The 16,855-nt window shown below is 40.4% G+C and overlaps 1 protein-coding gene across 1 annotated transcript in view; it reads left to right on the plus strand.

Moving 5' to 3' along the window:
- Window positions 1-2,114: 2,114 nt before the first annotated feature.
- TRPM3 (transient receptor potential cation channel subfamily M member 3) overlaps window positions 2,115-16,855 on the plus strand; it is a gene marked incomplete at both ends in the record, with an annotated part of 383,951 nt that continues 369,210 nt past the window's right edge. The window contains one exon of the mRNA XM_083884288.1: window positions 2,115-2,363. Within this exon, the coding sequence (XP_083740414.1) occupies window positions 2,208-2,363 (156 nt within the window). The remainder of the gene's footprint in view (window positions 2,364-16,855) is intronic.

Here is a 16,855-nt window from a genome sequence, read left to right on the forward strand (position 1 = left end):
GAATTTTTTTTATGAAAAGCTGCATGGCACTTTGATTGTCAGGTTCAGTCTAATCATGGACAGAAGTAAGAAGGAAGCTGTTATCTGTGCTAAAAGTTTAATTCTAGCATCAGAGAAAATCAATATTTTATTGTGTATTGACCTGTGAATTGCTTTTCACAAAATTTGACTTTCTGATGTTATGAAAATTATGTCTGTTGTATATTAGACTTACCGGAGCTTACTTGTTTTTGGCTATGATATTGTTCTATTTTAGTTTGGAGTTTGTATCTTATTTTAAATAGCCTTTTCATTTTTTACTGGGTTTGCTATATTTGTTTTAAATATGAACATTTTTTGCTTTTCTTATATCTTACATAGTACTGTGAGCTAAATAAGTAGTATAGTGCTGTCTTTGTAGCTAAAGAGATGAAGCCAACATACTTCATATTGCAGCTGGAAAAGTGTTAAACAAGACTAGTGACAAATCAGTAACACAAATATGGTTTTATCCTGTTCTTTAATTCTTTTGATTTCTTGAGTCTCTTGTTCCCCATTCTCCCAAAAGAATTCATAAGAGCATGTCTTCTGAGTTTTATGTAATTTGACTTTTTAGCTTGCTTACAGATTTTTGTGGGAAAATCACTAGGTTCCTCTAAAGAATGTTTAAACGAAAACATTGGATCTCAGAAATTTGATAGTTACTACTAAGAGATAGAGGAGATATCAGAGAAATTAATCTATAGATTAATCTATAAATCTATTAATTTTTTTATGTCATTAAAATGATATAGCTAATTAACACAATCAGCAAAGCTGACCAAATGCTGATGTGCCTCAGAGAGAAATAAATGAAGATAAATGCACTCATGAGAATAATTCACCCAAATGAAATAACTTGCTATTATGGTCACAGGTATTGGAAAAACAGATCCTCCCAATAATGCCTGTCTTCACTGAATGGAAGTCTGGAGCATGATTAAGGGTTTGCAGAGCATTAGACTACCTAAAGTCACAACAAAATCCTTAATCATTTGTTTCCAACCTATATTTAATGAGGAGTTTAACATGTTTTTTGGAAACTCTGACCCAGCTTTCTTATTTAATATTGTGACATTAGATACACTGTGAGGGAAATATATGTTTTCATAAATCACATAAGATATAACTAGAATAATATCACTCACAATATTGTCATAATATCTTTTTTACAATAGAAAGTGAAGCTACTTGAGAAAGGAGCAGGGATATGTCTGACTTTGTCAGTAAAAACTTAAGACTGTCTTTTAAGAAATCTTTGTAAGAAGGGTTAAATCATAAACACAAATCAATGGTTTAATACCTGCAAAACACTCACTGTGTTTTTAATCATGCCTGGAAAACAGATATTAGCTGCCTTGTTATTTCAGCTGTGGGGACTTGAGCATACTCTCCCTTTGGGAAGACAAATTAGCAGCGAGCTCAGGGGGCAGGGATGGGGCAGATTTCCTCTGTGGCCCTGCCGCAGTGCCCTGTGCTCAGCCCGCACAGACACTGGACCCCTGTGTTTGCTCTTTAGGGCCCGGTGGGGCATAATGAGCCAGGACCCTGACCAGCACTGCAGGAAAACCTTCCAGTGTTAGTAAAGAGACAATTTCAGAGGTGCTCCTTACTGATCTTAAGAGAGAAAAGCAGGCCCCCAAAGGTGTGTCACAGTACAACAGGTACTGTGCCATCTTTTCTTGACTTGATGTTTTCATCCCCTGAAGTGTAAACAAGAGAGGAGAACGCTTGGCTTAGAGTGGAGGCTGTGCACATGTGTCTGTTGCTAGACATTAAGAATTAACATATTTTATTATAGGAAAACTACTAATTTATTTCCCTAGAGCTATTAACGCAGCGTACTTAGAAAAAGCCTTCTGGCACGACTTTGGCATGATCCAGACGGGAGACGAAGAGGTGTCACAACTCGTCATGTCTGAGCGCAGCACACCTACTTGCCCTTTTCTCTTTCCGTGCCCGTTCCCTAATTGCCGCCGCAGACTGAAACTTCTTTTTGCGGCTGCTGGACACCCCGCCCGCGCTCCCGCCGCATCCCCGCGGCTCCCGGGGCCGTCCCGCGGCGGCGATTCCCGGGCGGAGCCGCCCCTCCCGGGCCCGCCCCTCCGCCCCTCCGCCGCGCCCGGCAGCGCCGATAAAGCGCCCGAGGCGGGCCCGGGGCGGCGGCGGGGCTCAGCCGCACGGCGGGCATGGAGCAGCGGCGGCTGAGCCCCGGCAGAGCCGAGCGGGGCAGCGGCGCCGAGGGCGCGGCGAGCGGCGGGCGAGGGCGGCTGGCCGAGTCCTGGCGGCGGCTGAGCTCCCGCCGCGGCTCCAAGCGCACCGGACCCTCCTCGCCCGCGCTGCCGGTGAGTGACCGCGACCGAGACCGCCACCGCTCCGGACGGGCACCTGCTCGCCCCGGGGGCCGAGCCGGGCCGGGGGTGGCGAGGAGCAGCCTGTTGCTCTTTGGGAAGAGGAATCGCCTTTCCCGCGCGCGGAGCCCGACTTTGTAGTTGTTAGAGGTGCGGGGCTGCGGCTGGGCTCTCCCGAGCGCTCCCCGCCGAGCCGCAGCCCGCCCGGGGGGATGTCGCTGCCCGCGAGTTGTGCTGAGGGGAGCAGGGGTAGCAATCATGAGCGAAACACCCAAAGGCTGTAGGCAAAAAGCGGGTTCTTGGGAGCCAGAGGTGTTCCTGTTAGGTGGGTGTCCCCTTGTTGGTGTCTCTGCCTTCAGCCGGGTCGGTGGCGTGTGCCGGCGATCTCTGGGGTGGGTGGGCAAGCGTTTCAATGGAAGTGCACGCTGCAGCAGAGATTACAAGTTAGGAAAGCGAACATCTTGGCCAGACATAAGGGGAGATTGAGAGAACAAACTGAGCATTCAAACAGAAGGAGTGACGTTTATTAGTGTGCTTGATGGTCCGTCTCCTTGGGGTCCGAATCCTATAGGTAAGTGCTGAACAAACACACACCAACACAGATTTTGGAAGAACTGCTCACTGTCCAAGAACAATCTCAGCCCTCATGTGCTTAGAAACAGCGTTGTGTATTCCTACCTAAAGCAGACTGTCTGAGGTCAGAACTGATACACCTTATTCAATACATTAAACATATAATTTTGAAATTAAACACATATTTATAGGTTTTTGACCTGGGGGTAAAATGACCACAGGTTGAATGTCAATAAGGAAAAGATAATGTAAGGGTAAAGAGACGTACAGTATAAAGGATGTCATGGCAACAAGGAAGCATCATATAAAGTAACAATATTATCTTGTGGAGGGGGAACAGGAGTGGCGTTGCATTCATCTGTACCATGCTGTAGATTGAAATATACCCATAATTTAGGGTGGAGTGTTGGAGTGGGTTTTTTTAAAATAATACACTAACTTCTTTCTGCCGTAGATGGCTTAAACCCAGTAAAAATTATATGGCCAGAACTCATCAAAAATGCACACAATGTATTTGAGGGTTGGTGTTTGTTGGTTTGTGGGGAGTTTTTGTTTTGGGGTGTTTTGGGGTCCTTCTTGAGTTTTCTGTTGTTCTAAACAAAGTTGTTGTTCTTGTGGCTTACAGCTGAGATGAATTCTTACTCCAGCCAGAACCCTGAATGAGATTCAGGTTGCAAGTGTTTAATCAGAATTGAAAGGTTGTATTAATCTTTGCTTAATCTTTGCTTTTCCAGAATCTTTCTGGAAGGATGAGCAACTTTGTCCTATTTTCTTCTCTAAAGGAGTACTGTATTGGTGTTTTTTATGTTACTGAATTTGCATTACGTTAAACCCACTAAACTTCATAAAGTGCAGGACAGATGGGAATGCCAGATTCTGAATTTTTTAGATTGGTAATTTGTCAGGATTTTTTTATAATTTTTGTCAGGTTTTTTGAAAGCATTGGGTTTTGTAGAGAATGGGTAACTATTTTGTTTGTTGTTGTTTTTTTGGTTGTGGTTTTTTGTTTTTTTTTTTTTTTTTTTTTTTTTTTTTTTTAGTAAGGGAATTGGATTCTAAAATCACATTTCAACACTAAGAATAATTCACTTGGAACCATTTTCCAAAGCAATGCCAGAACATACTAATTCTTAAGACATTTCCCACTAGCACTTTTTTTTTCTCTTCCCACTTGCACCCACATTATCTCTTGGAGGAAAAAGAAAATAAAGTCCAAGATTTCAGTCCTTTTAACATTAGTGTTTTGGCCTCATCCCCCCCAGCCTTGTCCCCTGGATTATATTTTTCTTGTGGTAACTTCTGTTTGTCTGCCACACTGTTTACTTTTTAAAGTTTGTCACTTGTCTGAGGAGGACTTTTTTGGGGTCAGTACTTAAGAAGGAGTTTGGTACAAGTGATGCTATGCATGTGTACTTTTTTTTTTTTTTTTTCCCTGAAATCTATATTTTCTGGTTTTCCTCTTCTTTACACACTTAAAAAAAAAAAGTTAAAAAATTGCTGATACTGATGTTTCACACCTCTTCATTACTTGTTACATTTTTACTGAATAATCCTAAGAGCTGGCTGCTGTTTTATTACTTTGTTGATTTCTGAAGAATAACTGGTAATCCTAGTTCTTTTCCAAAATGGTCAGGAAGGAGTCTGGGGGGGTGGGGGTGGAATGGAGGGGTGTTATATTTTATCTCATTTTGATATTAGTGTTTGAGTGAGAGAGAAATTGCTACATTGGCAGGAGGTGAAGAAGTAAAGGATATTTGAGATAGAAAAGGTTTGCAAGAGCCAACACTGCCTAGAGCACACACGTGGCTGACTCCAAACCATCTCTGTGATCTTTGTATAGAATAACCCTGGTTTCATTTTGAGTAAAGGCATTACCTGTTGGACTGAAGTACGGTTATAGCTTTAGAAATTAAGACTTTTCTGCTTTTTTTCCTCTCTCCATCATCTGCTTTTGTAACTCTGGAAAGGGAAAGGAGAGTGAAACCCACCCCCCCCCCCATTCAAACTGATAAAAATTTTGCCATGCAAACCAGCAGATCATATTTTGGATCACGCTGAATTTCTTCTCATAAAGGGAATTGTTTGGACATTTTCTGCCAAGATCTTGGGAGTCATTTGTACTTACAGCCTCTGAATTATATGAGTTTTCTAACCCATTTTAAGCAGATGCTGCACAGTGTTCTAGCTCAATAAAAATTGAGATAACTGGCTGCTCTGCCAGCAGTTGGGATCAGTTTCTGATCACAGCAGATTTTTTTTCTGTTTTGTTCAAAGATTAAATTGCTTTTGAGGTGAAATTTCCCCCAGGATATTTACAGTAGCTCAGATACAGAATGACAAGTGAGAAACATACGAACACTTGAAATGAAACTTTACTTTGCTGTGGTGCCAATGAAATTATAGCTGTGAACCAGGCCATTGGTCCTGTCCTGGATGCTGAAAATCAGATGGGCCTAGTACCAATGACTGATGAAAAGTAATCAGCTCCCTTTATGGCAGAACAGAACTATGTATATGTGAGTGAGGAACATTATATGTACAGGTATAATCCACTGAATGAAGAGCTTTGTCATGGAGCAGATTGAACAAAATTTAGCTCAACTTCTGAATTTTGTATTAGTGAATTTAAGAAACCAGATGTCATATTGCCTTTATCATTTATTGTAGCAAAAGCACCTTTGCCAAGAGGCTGGCCAGTCTGGTGAGGAGACTATTAAACTAGCAGTGACTTGGGAGGCACATTACAGCCCTGAGTTGTATGATAAAACAGTGGAGCAAGCAAAAGGACAGGGTGTGGGGGGAACAAGGCACAGTTTGGGCATGTTAAAATAAAATGCAGAGTCTGTACCTGTCTGCACACTGATTGGGATTTGAGCAGTCGGGGCAAGAGCTCAGCCTGTGGCCAGAGCTGCAGCATTGCTGGGATACCTGTGATGTGGCAGTGCTGTGATTGATGGAGACAAACCCTTCAGGAGAGACAGGCAGGGAAGAGGAGGAAGAGGGCTGCCTTCACATGAAGGAGCAGCTCAGATGTGTAGGGCTCAGGTCTCCGTAGAGCTTGTGCGTCAGGGTTGGAGGAGGGTTTGTTGAGTGTGCTGGGATGCGTTACAGATCATTGACCAGGGTAAAGAAGCAGATGGAACTTTCTCTGAACAAACTGAGGGTGGCTCTGAGCCACAGACCTCCATCCTCTTTGGGAAACATAATACATCAGAACACCAGCCATCCAGGAGATTGCTGGAGGTTAAGGAAAACATCTTGTTACTGAATGGTGCTTGAGCAGCACACTGTGACCCTGTCCATACAAGGCTGACTTGTTTGCTCATTTTAGTTGTTGTATGATTTTTTTTCCATACAATAGCTCAAATATATTTGTGTTTTCTGCTGGCAAGCAGAAACAATGTTGTTTTAAGAATTTATTGCAGCAATTTCAGATGAAGGCAAGGTGGTGCAGGTGCTGTAATTGCTGGTGATGAGGGGAGCTCTCTGCAGGCCCCTGTCCTAAAATGAGTTTATCCTGCAACAGGAAATTTGTGTGGCTCAGTGCAGCTTGAAGGCCAAGTTTTATGTGCAGTCCAGCACAGCACAGGCCAGGGTGTACTCAGATTACCTGGGGTGTACATCACTGCCTCCTTGATGTGCAATGGTCTTCCTATCAGGATTCCTATAGGTGAAGGTGTTGCAGTGAAGCAGATGTGGATAAGGCGAGTCTTCACCACCCACATCTGCCTGCCCTCTGCACTCAGTGACTTGGCTGAAGGAGGAGAGAAGCTGGCCATCAGTCTGAGGTAAAACCAAGGAAGGAGATCTCCTGGAACCCACATCTGGGCATATGAAGGAGCTGACAGTGACAGGAAACACTCAGCAAGGGTTTGCCAAGGGTCAGTCATGTTGGATCCAGCCCTCATGCCTTCTGTGGTGTAATTGGGATGAGAGGAGAGCAGTGGACACCAACTGCCTTTGCTCTAGCCAGGCTTTTGTAGCTGGGCTCTGACATTATAGTCAGGGAGGGTCTGACATTAAAGTCTGTGCTGGTGAGGGAGGAGCAGTGGTGGAGCCAGGGCCTGGGGAAAGTGGGCTTTTTCCAGCCTTGGGGGTTTCACATTCCAACTGGCTGAAGCCCTGAGCAGCTTGATCTGTCCCGCTCAGCAGCTGCTGGGACTAGAAACCTCCTCAAACCCCTGCCAGCCCAAGTTACCTTGGGATTATGTAAATTCATATCAGAAAGTCCTTTGAGAATTAATTTTCAAGACACACACTAGCACAGCTAGTAATGGTTGCCTACACTTTTTCTGCTTAGAGGTGTGTAGAAAATCTTAGAAGTGTGCCTACATAGGTTATCAGAGGTGAAAACACACTTCATAGAAAAAACACAAATGGTAGATCTAGCTCAGGGCAGGGACCGATAAAATAACTTGTTAGTACTGTGAGATGAAAAATAACACACTGCATGCACAGGTGGAGGATCACCCCTATCTGCAGCAGCCTGCCTAGCCAGCCCCAGCCCCTTGCTGCCTACTCTTGCTAGAGACTTCAGCTTGCAGGAGGTAGTTAAAAGCAGGTGTCCATTATATTTGAAAACAGTACTCTTCTGGTGACTTTGTTGTCCAGAAAGCTTAGAAATAAAGGGTTTAATAAGACTGGAAGCTAGAAATCCCTGTCAAGAGGTTTGAGTGGGAAGTGAGATGAGGGCTTGGGCAAAATAAGCCTACAAGAGGTGCTTGTGCAGGTTGCAGGTCAGATGTGCTGCTGTAGGATGTGAATCATCAGATGAGATGTAATAAAGTTTACTACTGATTCAGTTTTACTGTCTTTGAAGGATATATTTTTTTGTTGTTGTTAATATTTTTAAGTTCTTGGTGGCAGAAGGGAGCCTAACTAATCCTGTGCATGAACAATTTGCCATGTGTGACAAATTGTACATTTTGTCTAGCTTTTATTTTAGGCAAACGCTTCTTTCTTCTTAATTTTTGCAACTATAAAATGGTTTTTTAAAAAAATTATATAGTATATAGCAGAGTGTTTTCATGTTTTTTCTACATTTGTTTCTGTGTGCCATGAATGAGCAACACTTTTCCTGACTCCTTATTTGGTTGCTTCAGTAATAAAGCTAGAAATTGTGACTATTTAAGATTCACTCAAAATAAGGTTTCCTGAACCTAAGTAAGAGGTTGCCTTTTTTTAGAATCTTTCTTGCATATATTGCCTGGTGTCTCCCTGCAGCTGGCCTCCAGTGAGGAAACCTGTCAAGAAACTTCCTATAATAGACCAGTCCTAAATATTTGTCTGAATAGTTGATCTTGTGTTTATTCATTTAGTGGTGGTGGGAAAAGAGTTATATTCTTTGCATTACTTCTGTGATGCATGTGTGGACTAGTCTGTTTAGTGTGATTTTTAAAGGTTAGTAATTCATAATGATTTTAGGGATCAGGTTTTTATCAGAAATGATTTTTTTTTTCCTTTTCTGTTAACATTTTTGTGAAGGTGTTCTCTAGGACATGGATCTACTACTGCTTGATGATCAATAAACATTCATAAACCTCTATTATTAGTATGAAGTGACTTTGAAATAGCAAAATTTTGTTCTGAAGGGGAAAAAAAAATCAGATTTTGGATCAAACAATTCTGGAAAATGCTTATGTAAGACAGCCCTCAGAAGTCCCTTCCATGCTAGTTTATTTTATGACTTTAGCTTTCATGAATACCTGGTAGAGAAGAGTGTAATGTGTGCAGTCACATGTGATGCAAGTCACTGCAGAGCTATAATGTGATTTTTAGCACTAAAGATAAGAAAAACAGGAAAAAACCCAAAAACAACAAATGAAGAGGGGAAATGAATGCGCATTAAAATAAGAAAACCAAACAATAGTTCAATTTCCATAATTCTCATCTGCTTGTCTCTCCTGAAAAGACATGAGGGATTATTATATTGAAGGCATAGCATGTAAGAAAATACCGAAGACTGAAGTTATTTTGCTCTTTTTATTCCTTTATTATGGAGATAATAATCATTAATTATTAATGTATAGCCTATTCTGTATCTGAAATGAAAGGACATGTATTTCAAAAGGTGGTTTAATAATTAGAATGATAGAGTCAAACTGCATAAGCAGAATTTAAAAATTATTTGTAATTAGGGATTTCTGGATTTACCTTGTTTACTTCTTTGGGGCTTGATGATTTTTAAGTGGTGACTGGCCTTCCTTTTAATTAAGAGTTTGATTTCCAGAATATCCAGAATCAATAGACATCTTTTAAATCTTGAGCACTTGCAGTGGTATGCTGGATGTGAGTAAATTTGTGGGTCTGAGAGCTGCTGATGTAGATGTGCTGTTGTCCGTGACCAATCCACAAAAGGCAAAGCCTCTGAAGGCTTGCATTCCTGTAGGATGCTTTATCTGTTATCTTTCTGTACACTGGTTCAGGTGCTTGAAAATAGTGGAATTAATTAAAAAGATAAATATTTTTAAATTATTGCAGACAACACTTAGGAGCAAGGAAAAAAGAAAAAAAACCAAAAAAACAGTAAGGAGATGAGAAAGCTCTAGACCTGTGACAAGGAGCATGAAAACTTCTGTCTAGATTAGGAGACTATTTTACTTTTCACAACTTTTTTTTTTCTTCTCTATGGTTTTGTTTTTGCCATAGGATGCAGCTACTGCAAGGCATCTATGTAGGCTTTTGGAATTTATCTGAGGCTTATAAGATGTATTATTCATCACAACATAATACAGAGAAGTACTTCTTAATCTATTGGAAATGGTAATACTGGTTATGAAAGCAGGAGCACATTTTGACTCGCACAACTTAGTCTAACACTAGCTGGACAGTAATAGATGTGTCCTGTTATAACCTGTTTTCTGTGTTTATAGCTGAAAGCAACTCTTTCCAGACATAATTTATTTCTTCTGATGAAGCAGCATTTCAACAATCCTGTGACATTTCAAAATGAATGTGGAAAGACGAAGAGTCTTATTATTTCCTGGTACATGTATTTTTTTCCCTGGTATTCTTATGGTTTTTTTGCTTTTAGATAACATAATTGCTTTAATGACATAATGGAAATGCTTTGTGGAGAGTATTCAAAATAAGTAATCTCCTGTTGCAATTTTTTTAAGTTTGCTGTAAATTGCAGAAAAAACCTGACCTGTTATGAGACCCTGTGAATCAATGTCTGCAGGGGTGAAAGGAGAAAATGTAGACTATTTTGTCTAAATAAACAAGCAAATGAAAATTTTCTGCCTGTTATTGCCAGATTTTAAGTGCTTATGTTAATCCATTTGAGTTACTTATTCTCTATTTTGTTAATATTTCCCCTGGGTGATTCATAGAATACACTAAGTTGGAAGGGACCCATCAGGATCATCGAGTCCAATTCCTGGCCCTGTCCAGGGCATCCCAAGAATAACACCACGTGCCTGAGAGCATTGCCCAAAGGCTTCTGGAGCTCAGGCTTGGTGCTGTGACCTCTTCCCTGGGGAGCCTGTTCAAACAGCCCTCTGGGTAAAAAACCTTTTCCTGATATCTGAACTAAGTGTCTCCTGACACAGCTTCATGTTGTTTCCTTGTCTCACTGATCACAAGTGTGGAGGGATCAGTGCCTGTCACTCCATTTCCCTTGTGAGGATGTTGAACACCACTATGAGATCTCCCCTCAGTCTCCTCCAGGCTGAACAGACCAAGGCACCACAACTATTCCTCATATGGCTTCCCCTCCAGACCCTTCACCACCCTCATGGCCCTCCTTTGGACACTCTCTTAACAGCTCAATGTCTGTTTTGGATTGTGGCACCCAGAAGTGCCCCCAGCACTGAGATGAGGCTGCCCCAGCTCAGAGCAGAGTGGGACAATCCCCTCCCTTGCCCGGCTGGCCATGCTGGGCCTGATGCCCCCAGGACACCCTTGGCCCTCCTGGCTGCCAGGGCACTGCTGGCTCATGTTCAACTTGCCACTGACCAGGACCCCCAGGTCCCTTTCCACGGCACTGCTCTCCCAGCTCTCATTCCCCAGTGTATCTGTACATCCAGGGTTGCCTTGTCCCAAGTGCAGAATCCAGTACTTGTTAAACTTCATGTGGCTGATGATTGCCCAGCTCACTAATTTCTCGAGGCCTCTCTGCCCTTAAGGGAATCAACACCTCCTTACAGTTTAGCATCACTGGCAAACTTAGTGTTCCTTCGAATCCCATGTCCAAGGCATTGAAGAGAAGTGGGCAGAGGATGAAGCCCTGTGGAACCCCATTAATGAGCAGACTCCAGTCTGATGTCACCTCATTCACCACAACCCTTTGTGGCCAACCCATGAGCCAACTGCTCACTCATCAGGTAATGTTCAGCTCTCTGCTGGACATTTTTGTCTAGAAGGAGAGACAGTTTCCAAGGCTTTGCTGAAGTCCAAAAAAATTACATCTACTGGCTTTCCTAGATCAACTCAGTGGCTTACCATAGTGTAGAAGGAAATCACATTTGAAAAGCAGGAGTTCCCCCCTTGTGAATATGTGCTAGCTGTAACTGATGCCTGTGGTGTCCTCCCAGTGTTTTTTCAATACCTTCCAGAATAATCTCTTCTATGGTTTTACCAAGCACTGAAGTGAGAATGACAGCCTGTAGTTTCTAGAGGCCTCCTTCTTGATCTTTTTGGAAATCAGAACAAAGTTTCCAGTCCCAGACCTCTCTGGGTTCCCAAGACCACTCCACAATCATTGAGGAAGGCTTTGCGATGGCATCAGCCAGCTCTTTGAGTATTTTCAGATAAATCTCATCAGGCCCCAAAGATTTGTAGGGATCCAGCTAAGTAGTTTAAGAGTAGAACTAAGATCACTCTAACCTGGAATGTTGAAATTGCTTTCTTGTTAGAAAAGCTGATTGGTTAGAATACGTTTCACTGTTTGCTATTTTTCCTTTTATTTTGAAGATAGCTATCATGGAGAGTCCAAATCTGTAGTAACTTTACTTATTCAGATTTCTCTGGTTCTGTTTCTCTGTTGGCAATGTAAGCCAACTTCTGCTGTTGAAGGTTTCCCAGACACCAGTAGTTTTTAGCAGTGAGATGTGCTCCTAGGTAATTTCACTGGTGTTCTCTCAAGAGAATAGAATACAAGAAAATGAAATGCATGTGACTGGATGACTTAGAATTTCAAAGGGCCAGGTAGGAAGCTTTGTGCCTCAAAAAGTTGTCATAGGAAATTACTAAGGCTGTAGAACTGAAGTTGTGAATGAAGCTTGGAGACAAGTGGAAAGTTATTGAGGAAACAAGGCAGGCAAGTGAGACTTTAATGAGTTTAGCAGTGAAGATGGATGCAGTGAGATTCACCTCACAGCATGAGCTTATTTGTTCCCCTATTTAGTTATCTAAATTGTGACAGGGCTGCATTTCGTTCAATATAACTGTTTTGAAGATGGCAACCTTTTGGTTTTAGATGTGCTTTTTGGTTTCAAGAAAGTATTTTGCTTATGTTTAGGTATTAGAGTTATTTTAAAGGCTAGTATTAAAAGACATCTGTCAGTCTCACACTGACAATGGAAGAACACAGATATTGTGTTGTACGAAAACACAGTTTAATCAGAATTCAAGCTTTCAGCCCACATGGACAACAGCTAAGGAGTCTCAATTTCATTTTTGCCACAATGTGTTTGAAGTTGGTGGGATATGGTCTTGTGCTGAGCATATAAAACCCTTAAATATAAGAATGAAAGGGATACTGTAAAGCTTTTATGGGTTCATAAAATAAGCCATTAAGAGGGTAAGCTCCTTAGTTATGACTGTTCTCTGTTAGTAGATTTGGCAAACTTACTAAGAATTAAGGTAGTTATTTCTCTGGAGTACTGAGAGGACTTTTGAGATGTCTTGTTTCACTCTATTGCATCAGGCACATCTTGATGCAAATACAGCAGTAATGATTTATTCCTCTGTCAGTGTCGGAGTGTGACAATGTAGGAGCCATTTCACATTCCAGCTAGGGTGACATTACTCAGACTACACTCAGTTACACTGCCTGAAATTTAAGGTGAAAATCTAAGCTGATTGATTAGGAAAATGCAGAATACAAGAGGTGGGTTGCAATGCACAACAGTCTTGATGGTGCAGAAGAAAGTGTTTTCATTAGCTAGGGCACAGCGTTAATAACATGAGTTTTCTGCGGTGCTTTACAGAGGGTACAACTAGCAAAACTGCAAAAATATCACAGAAGGATATTATTCAAAACCTAACCAATGAATATCCTTCAATGAGTAGATTCTCCAGTAAGTGTTGAATTTTAAGTTGGTAGAGAAACACACGTGTGGTTTTGGTTTATCAAGGGTTTTTCTCATTGTTGCAAACAAGATGCTTCTAGGCTACAGAGATGCTGAGGTTTTTATGGTTTTGGTTTTTTTTTGTTTTTTTTTTTTTTTTTTTCGTACTGACACAAGGTAATCACTGCATACCAAATAAACAATGACTATGAGATATAAGCACAAGTTACTACTTGCATCTCTGTAACCTACAGAGTACAGCATTTCCCTTTCCTTGGCATTGCCATTCTCTATGAGAGAACCATAGCAAAGTAGCAACTTCATATAAAATGTCTGTTAACACAGAAGTTTGCCTTAGCTGTTCAATCTCTTTTTTTGGAAAGGGAGTGATGATAAAAACCAATGTCCTCGCTGCTGCATACTTTTGGAGGGGTTTCTAATCCAAAGAGGAAATCAGATTCCTATGCATGATGAGTTAATTTGGCTCAAGAAAAAATGCAGCTCATCCAGCTTCTGTAGATTGCTTTTTGTACTCACCAAAATGTTCTTGCGCTTTTCTTTTCTCACCATAATCACCTCTTTTTCCATATTTCATGTTTTGTCACTTGCAGGACTGTCTGAACCACCCACAGTTCAGTCTCCCTTTTAAGGAATTAATTGTATTTAAAAATGCTTTGGGAAAATGGGTTTTTCTCAGAAATCAGTGGTTTTTCTGCGTATGCCTTCCCTGGACGGTTCTCTTTGCACAAGTTAGCTGTCCTATCCTTTCCTTCAGACTTTCTGCAACAGTGAGACTATCATCTCTGCATATTTTTCTCTTTCCAATTTTCATATATATGTGTATGAATGTGTCTATATAGATATCCATACAAAGTATTTTTGAAAGATGAGTCACAAGGATGTATTTATATTGTGCTATTTTTGAAGAATAAGCAGAAGTGCTATTAAACTGGAAAACATTGATGGGCTCATCCCACTTTTTAATTGGGTTTCTTATCTATAGACTTGTACAGGATGCCTAAAGCAATGTCTCTTTACCACAAGTGACTCAATATCTCCTACCCACTAATTTTATTTTTTTTCTCGTTCTCACAGCCTTTCCTCCTTTGTCTCATTTTCTTAGAAACAGCAGTGTACTTAATATGATGCTCAAACTGGTACCTGGCTCCTTCTGAGTCAGGCAAGTTGAGGCGTGGGCTAGAGCTCAGATTTGCCTCAGACTCCACCTGCCAGAATTGGAAGGGCTAATGAGAATATCTGGTACTCCTATGCCTAGATGGGGGTCTTATGACATAAAACAGGCCATTTAATGTTGAAACTGGAGGCAAGACTTAAAAAAGGTGCCTGTCCAAATATATGTTCTGTCTGGCTTATTCCTCTTTTGTTTATTTATTTTTTAACTTCTGGCAAAGGTTAAAAGAATGTAATTTATATAAGGACATTTACAGCTGCTCATTTGGCATTGTAACACAATACTAAGTCATTCTTGTTTCTGAGCAGAAGCTAAGGTAGTCTGATAGAACTAGTTTCATCATTAATATTAGTGTCATGATTTTAAAGGGTAATCCTTAGTTTTGCACTGAAAATACAAGGTGTATTCCATTTGCATAAAGGTTAAAATACTTTTAATTTCCTATTGGTAGGGAATCTAAAACAAAATATTAAACCCTACCATCTTATAAGAGTGTTTTGCTTCACTTAATAATGTAGCATTAGACAGCTATAGTTGATTGTGCCTCCTGTGCTAATGATCCTTCTGCATACGATGCTTACTACAGGCAGCAAGGGAGATCATGATTAATTGATAGGCTGTTTATTGAGATGTCTGTTCAACTCACAGCTGCTTATCTCAGTACAGTGTAGATGCTAGAAGGATCATTTAAATTGAGAAAATTGAGGAACTTTCATTGTTCCAAGTAATCTGAGTAGATGAAATGCCCATACTATCATAATCAGACTAAAACACTGAGAGTATGGTCTCAGGTTCATTCAGTTAAAATCCTTACATCTTTTCTTAATTTGTTTTATTAATGGCCGAACTTCAGCTGCTGTACTTGCCAGGCCTCTGGATCTTGATGCTCCTCTTAAATAGAAATCAATACTCTGCTGGCAGATAGGGAGGAGATGATAAATCTCAAGTTTTATGAGGTAAGTCAGCTGTTAAAATGTTGATTCTGCTGGAATCAACTGTTATACTGTTAGTGTGATAGTTGTGTATTCAGTGCATAATGAAATGGATATGAAAAGTATAGCTAACAGGTTTTACTTGGGAAGTACTCCACTTGCCTCCACCTGTTCAATGGAATGTTTTGATTTTTAATGGTATTTTCTAGATATCCCACAGCTATTTTTCCATTCAGAGATCCAGTATATGTGGGGTACACATGCAGGTAAGAAATCTACCACCTACATGGTAGATCTACTAGAAAACAAGTGTTTTCAAAAGTGGCTTGTTTATGAGTGGTACATTTGGCATCTAATGCACTTAGACTGCCCTGGCTTTCATACATGTTAAATGTGCGGCACAGGATGTCAACTGTTTTATTCTTGAAAAAGTCACAGTCCAGGCCAGCTATAGTTAACACTGAAGGAGGAATCTTTTGTTCTTTCCCAAATTTTAAGCAGTGACTTGGTGTATCAGGAATGCATCCTATTGGTCACTCTAAAACTCCTGAGGAGTTGATGTAATATGGAAGAAATAGGACATTTAAAAAGTCTCTTATAAATTTTTTGACACCAAGTTGCAGTAATGTAGGCAACCTGCTCTTTTGATTTCTTAAAGACTTGCTCTGAGGTATAATGGCTATAGTCTTAATTTTGGTTAGTTTAAAGTTTAAGGCAAGAACCATTATTTTCCCATTACTTTTGTGCAGATGACCATATGCTTTTTCCTTGTCTACTTCAGCATGGTACCAGGAATGTGAGAGGTCAGAAATTCTGGCCTAATTATTTGCCTTATTTCATTCCAAGAGAGGTCACAATTGAACTGCTGAAGTGTTACCCCCACAGGGATAAGATGAAATTAGGAAAGGGAATAAGAATTAGAATATATTTTAAAACACAATAATTCAAAGATGATTTTTGTGGATTTTAAAGTCAGTAAATTTAAAGTGTACAGTTGTTATGGAATATATACAACTTATAACTTATTTTTAAAAAGTGCTTGAAGAAAAAGTTATTCTTGATATATACGAGTTACTGGGTTTTCATTTGTAGCCTTAGAAATATTTGACAGACTTCTCTATTGAATTTGGAACCTGTAAGAAGATGTCAAAAACAGAAGGAAAAAAAATTTCCAATTAATCTATTCTCAACATATAGCTAGGTCTGCCCTTTCAAAAAAGTGCTATAGCTTTTGGGAGAGAAGGGAAACAACAACAACAACAACAAATATTTTTGAAGGACATGTCTCATGGCTATTTTCTTTTCTTTCCACCAAGAGAACTGAAATTTTTGTTGAACACAGTCATCCATTTGCCAGACACTGTGGGATGTGTCTGGAGAACACTGGCAAAAAAAATTTGAGATTTTTCGTTACTGTTGTAGAAAAACACACAGTTAACACATGCATAAATTTTGCAGGCTACAGTCTACCTATGGCAGCAAGTGGACTTAGAAACAAAATTTTTTATAATGAAGAAGAACTCAATGCTTCAAGTAAAATGTTTGAGTTATTAAATT

The sequence above is a fragment of the Zosterops lateralis genome (assembly GCF_965231275.1).
Source record: "Zosterops lateralis genome assembly, chromosome: Z".
Taxonomy (NCBI): Eukaryota; Metazoa; Chordata; class Aves; order Passeriformes; family Zosteropidae; genus Zosterops; species Zosterops lateralis.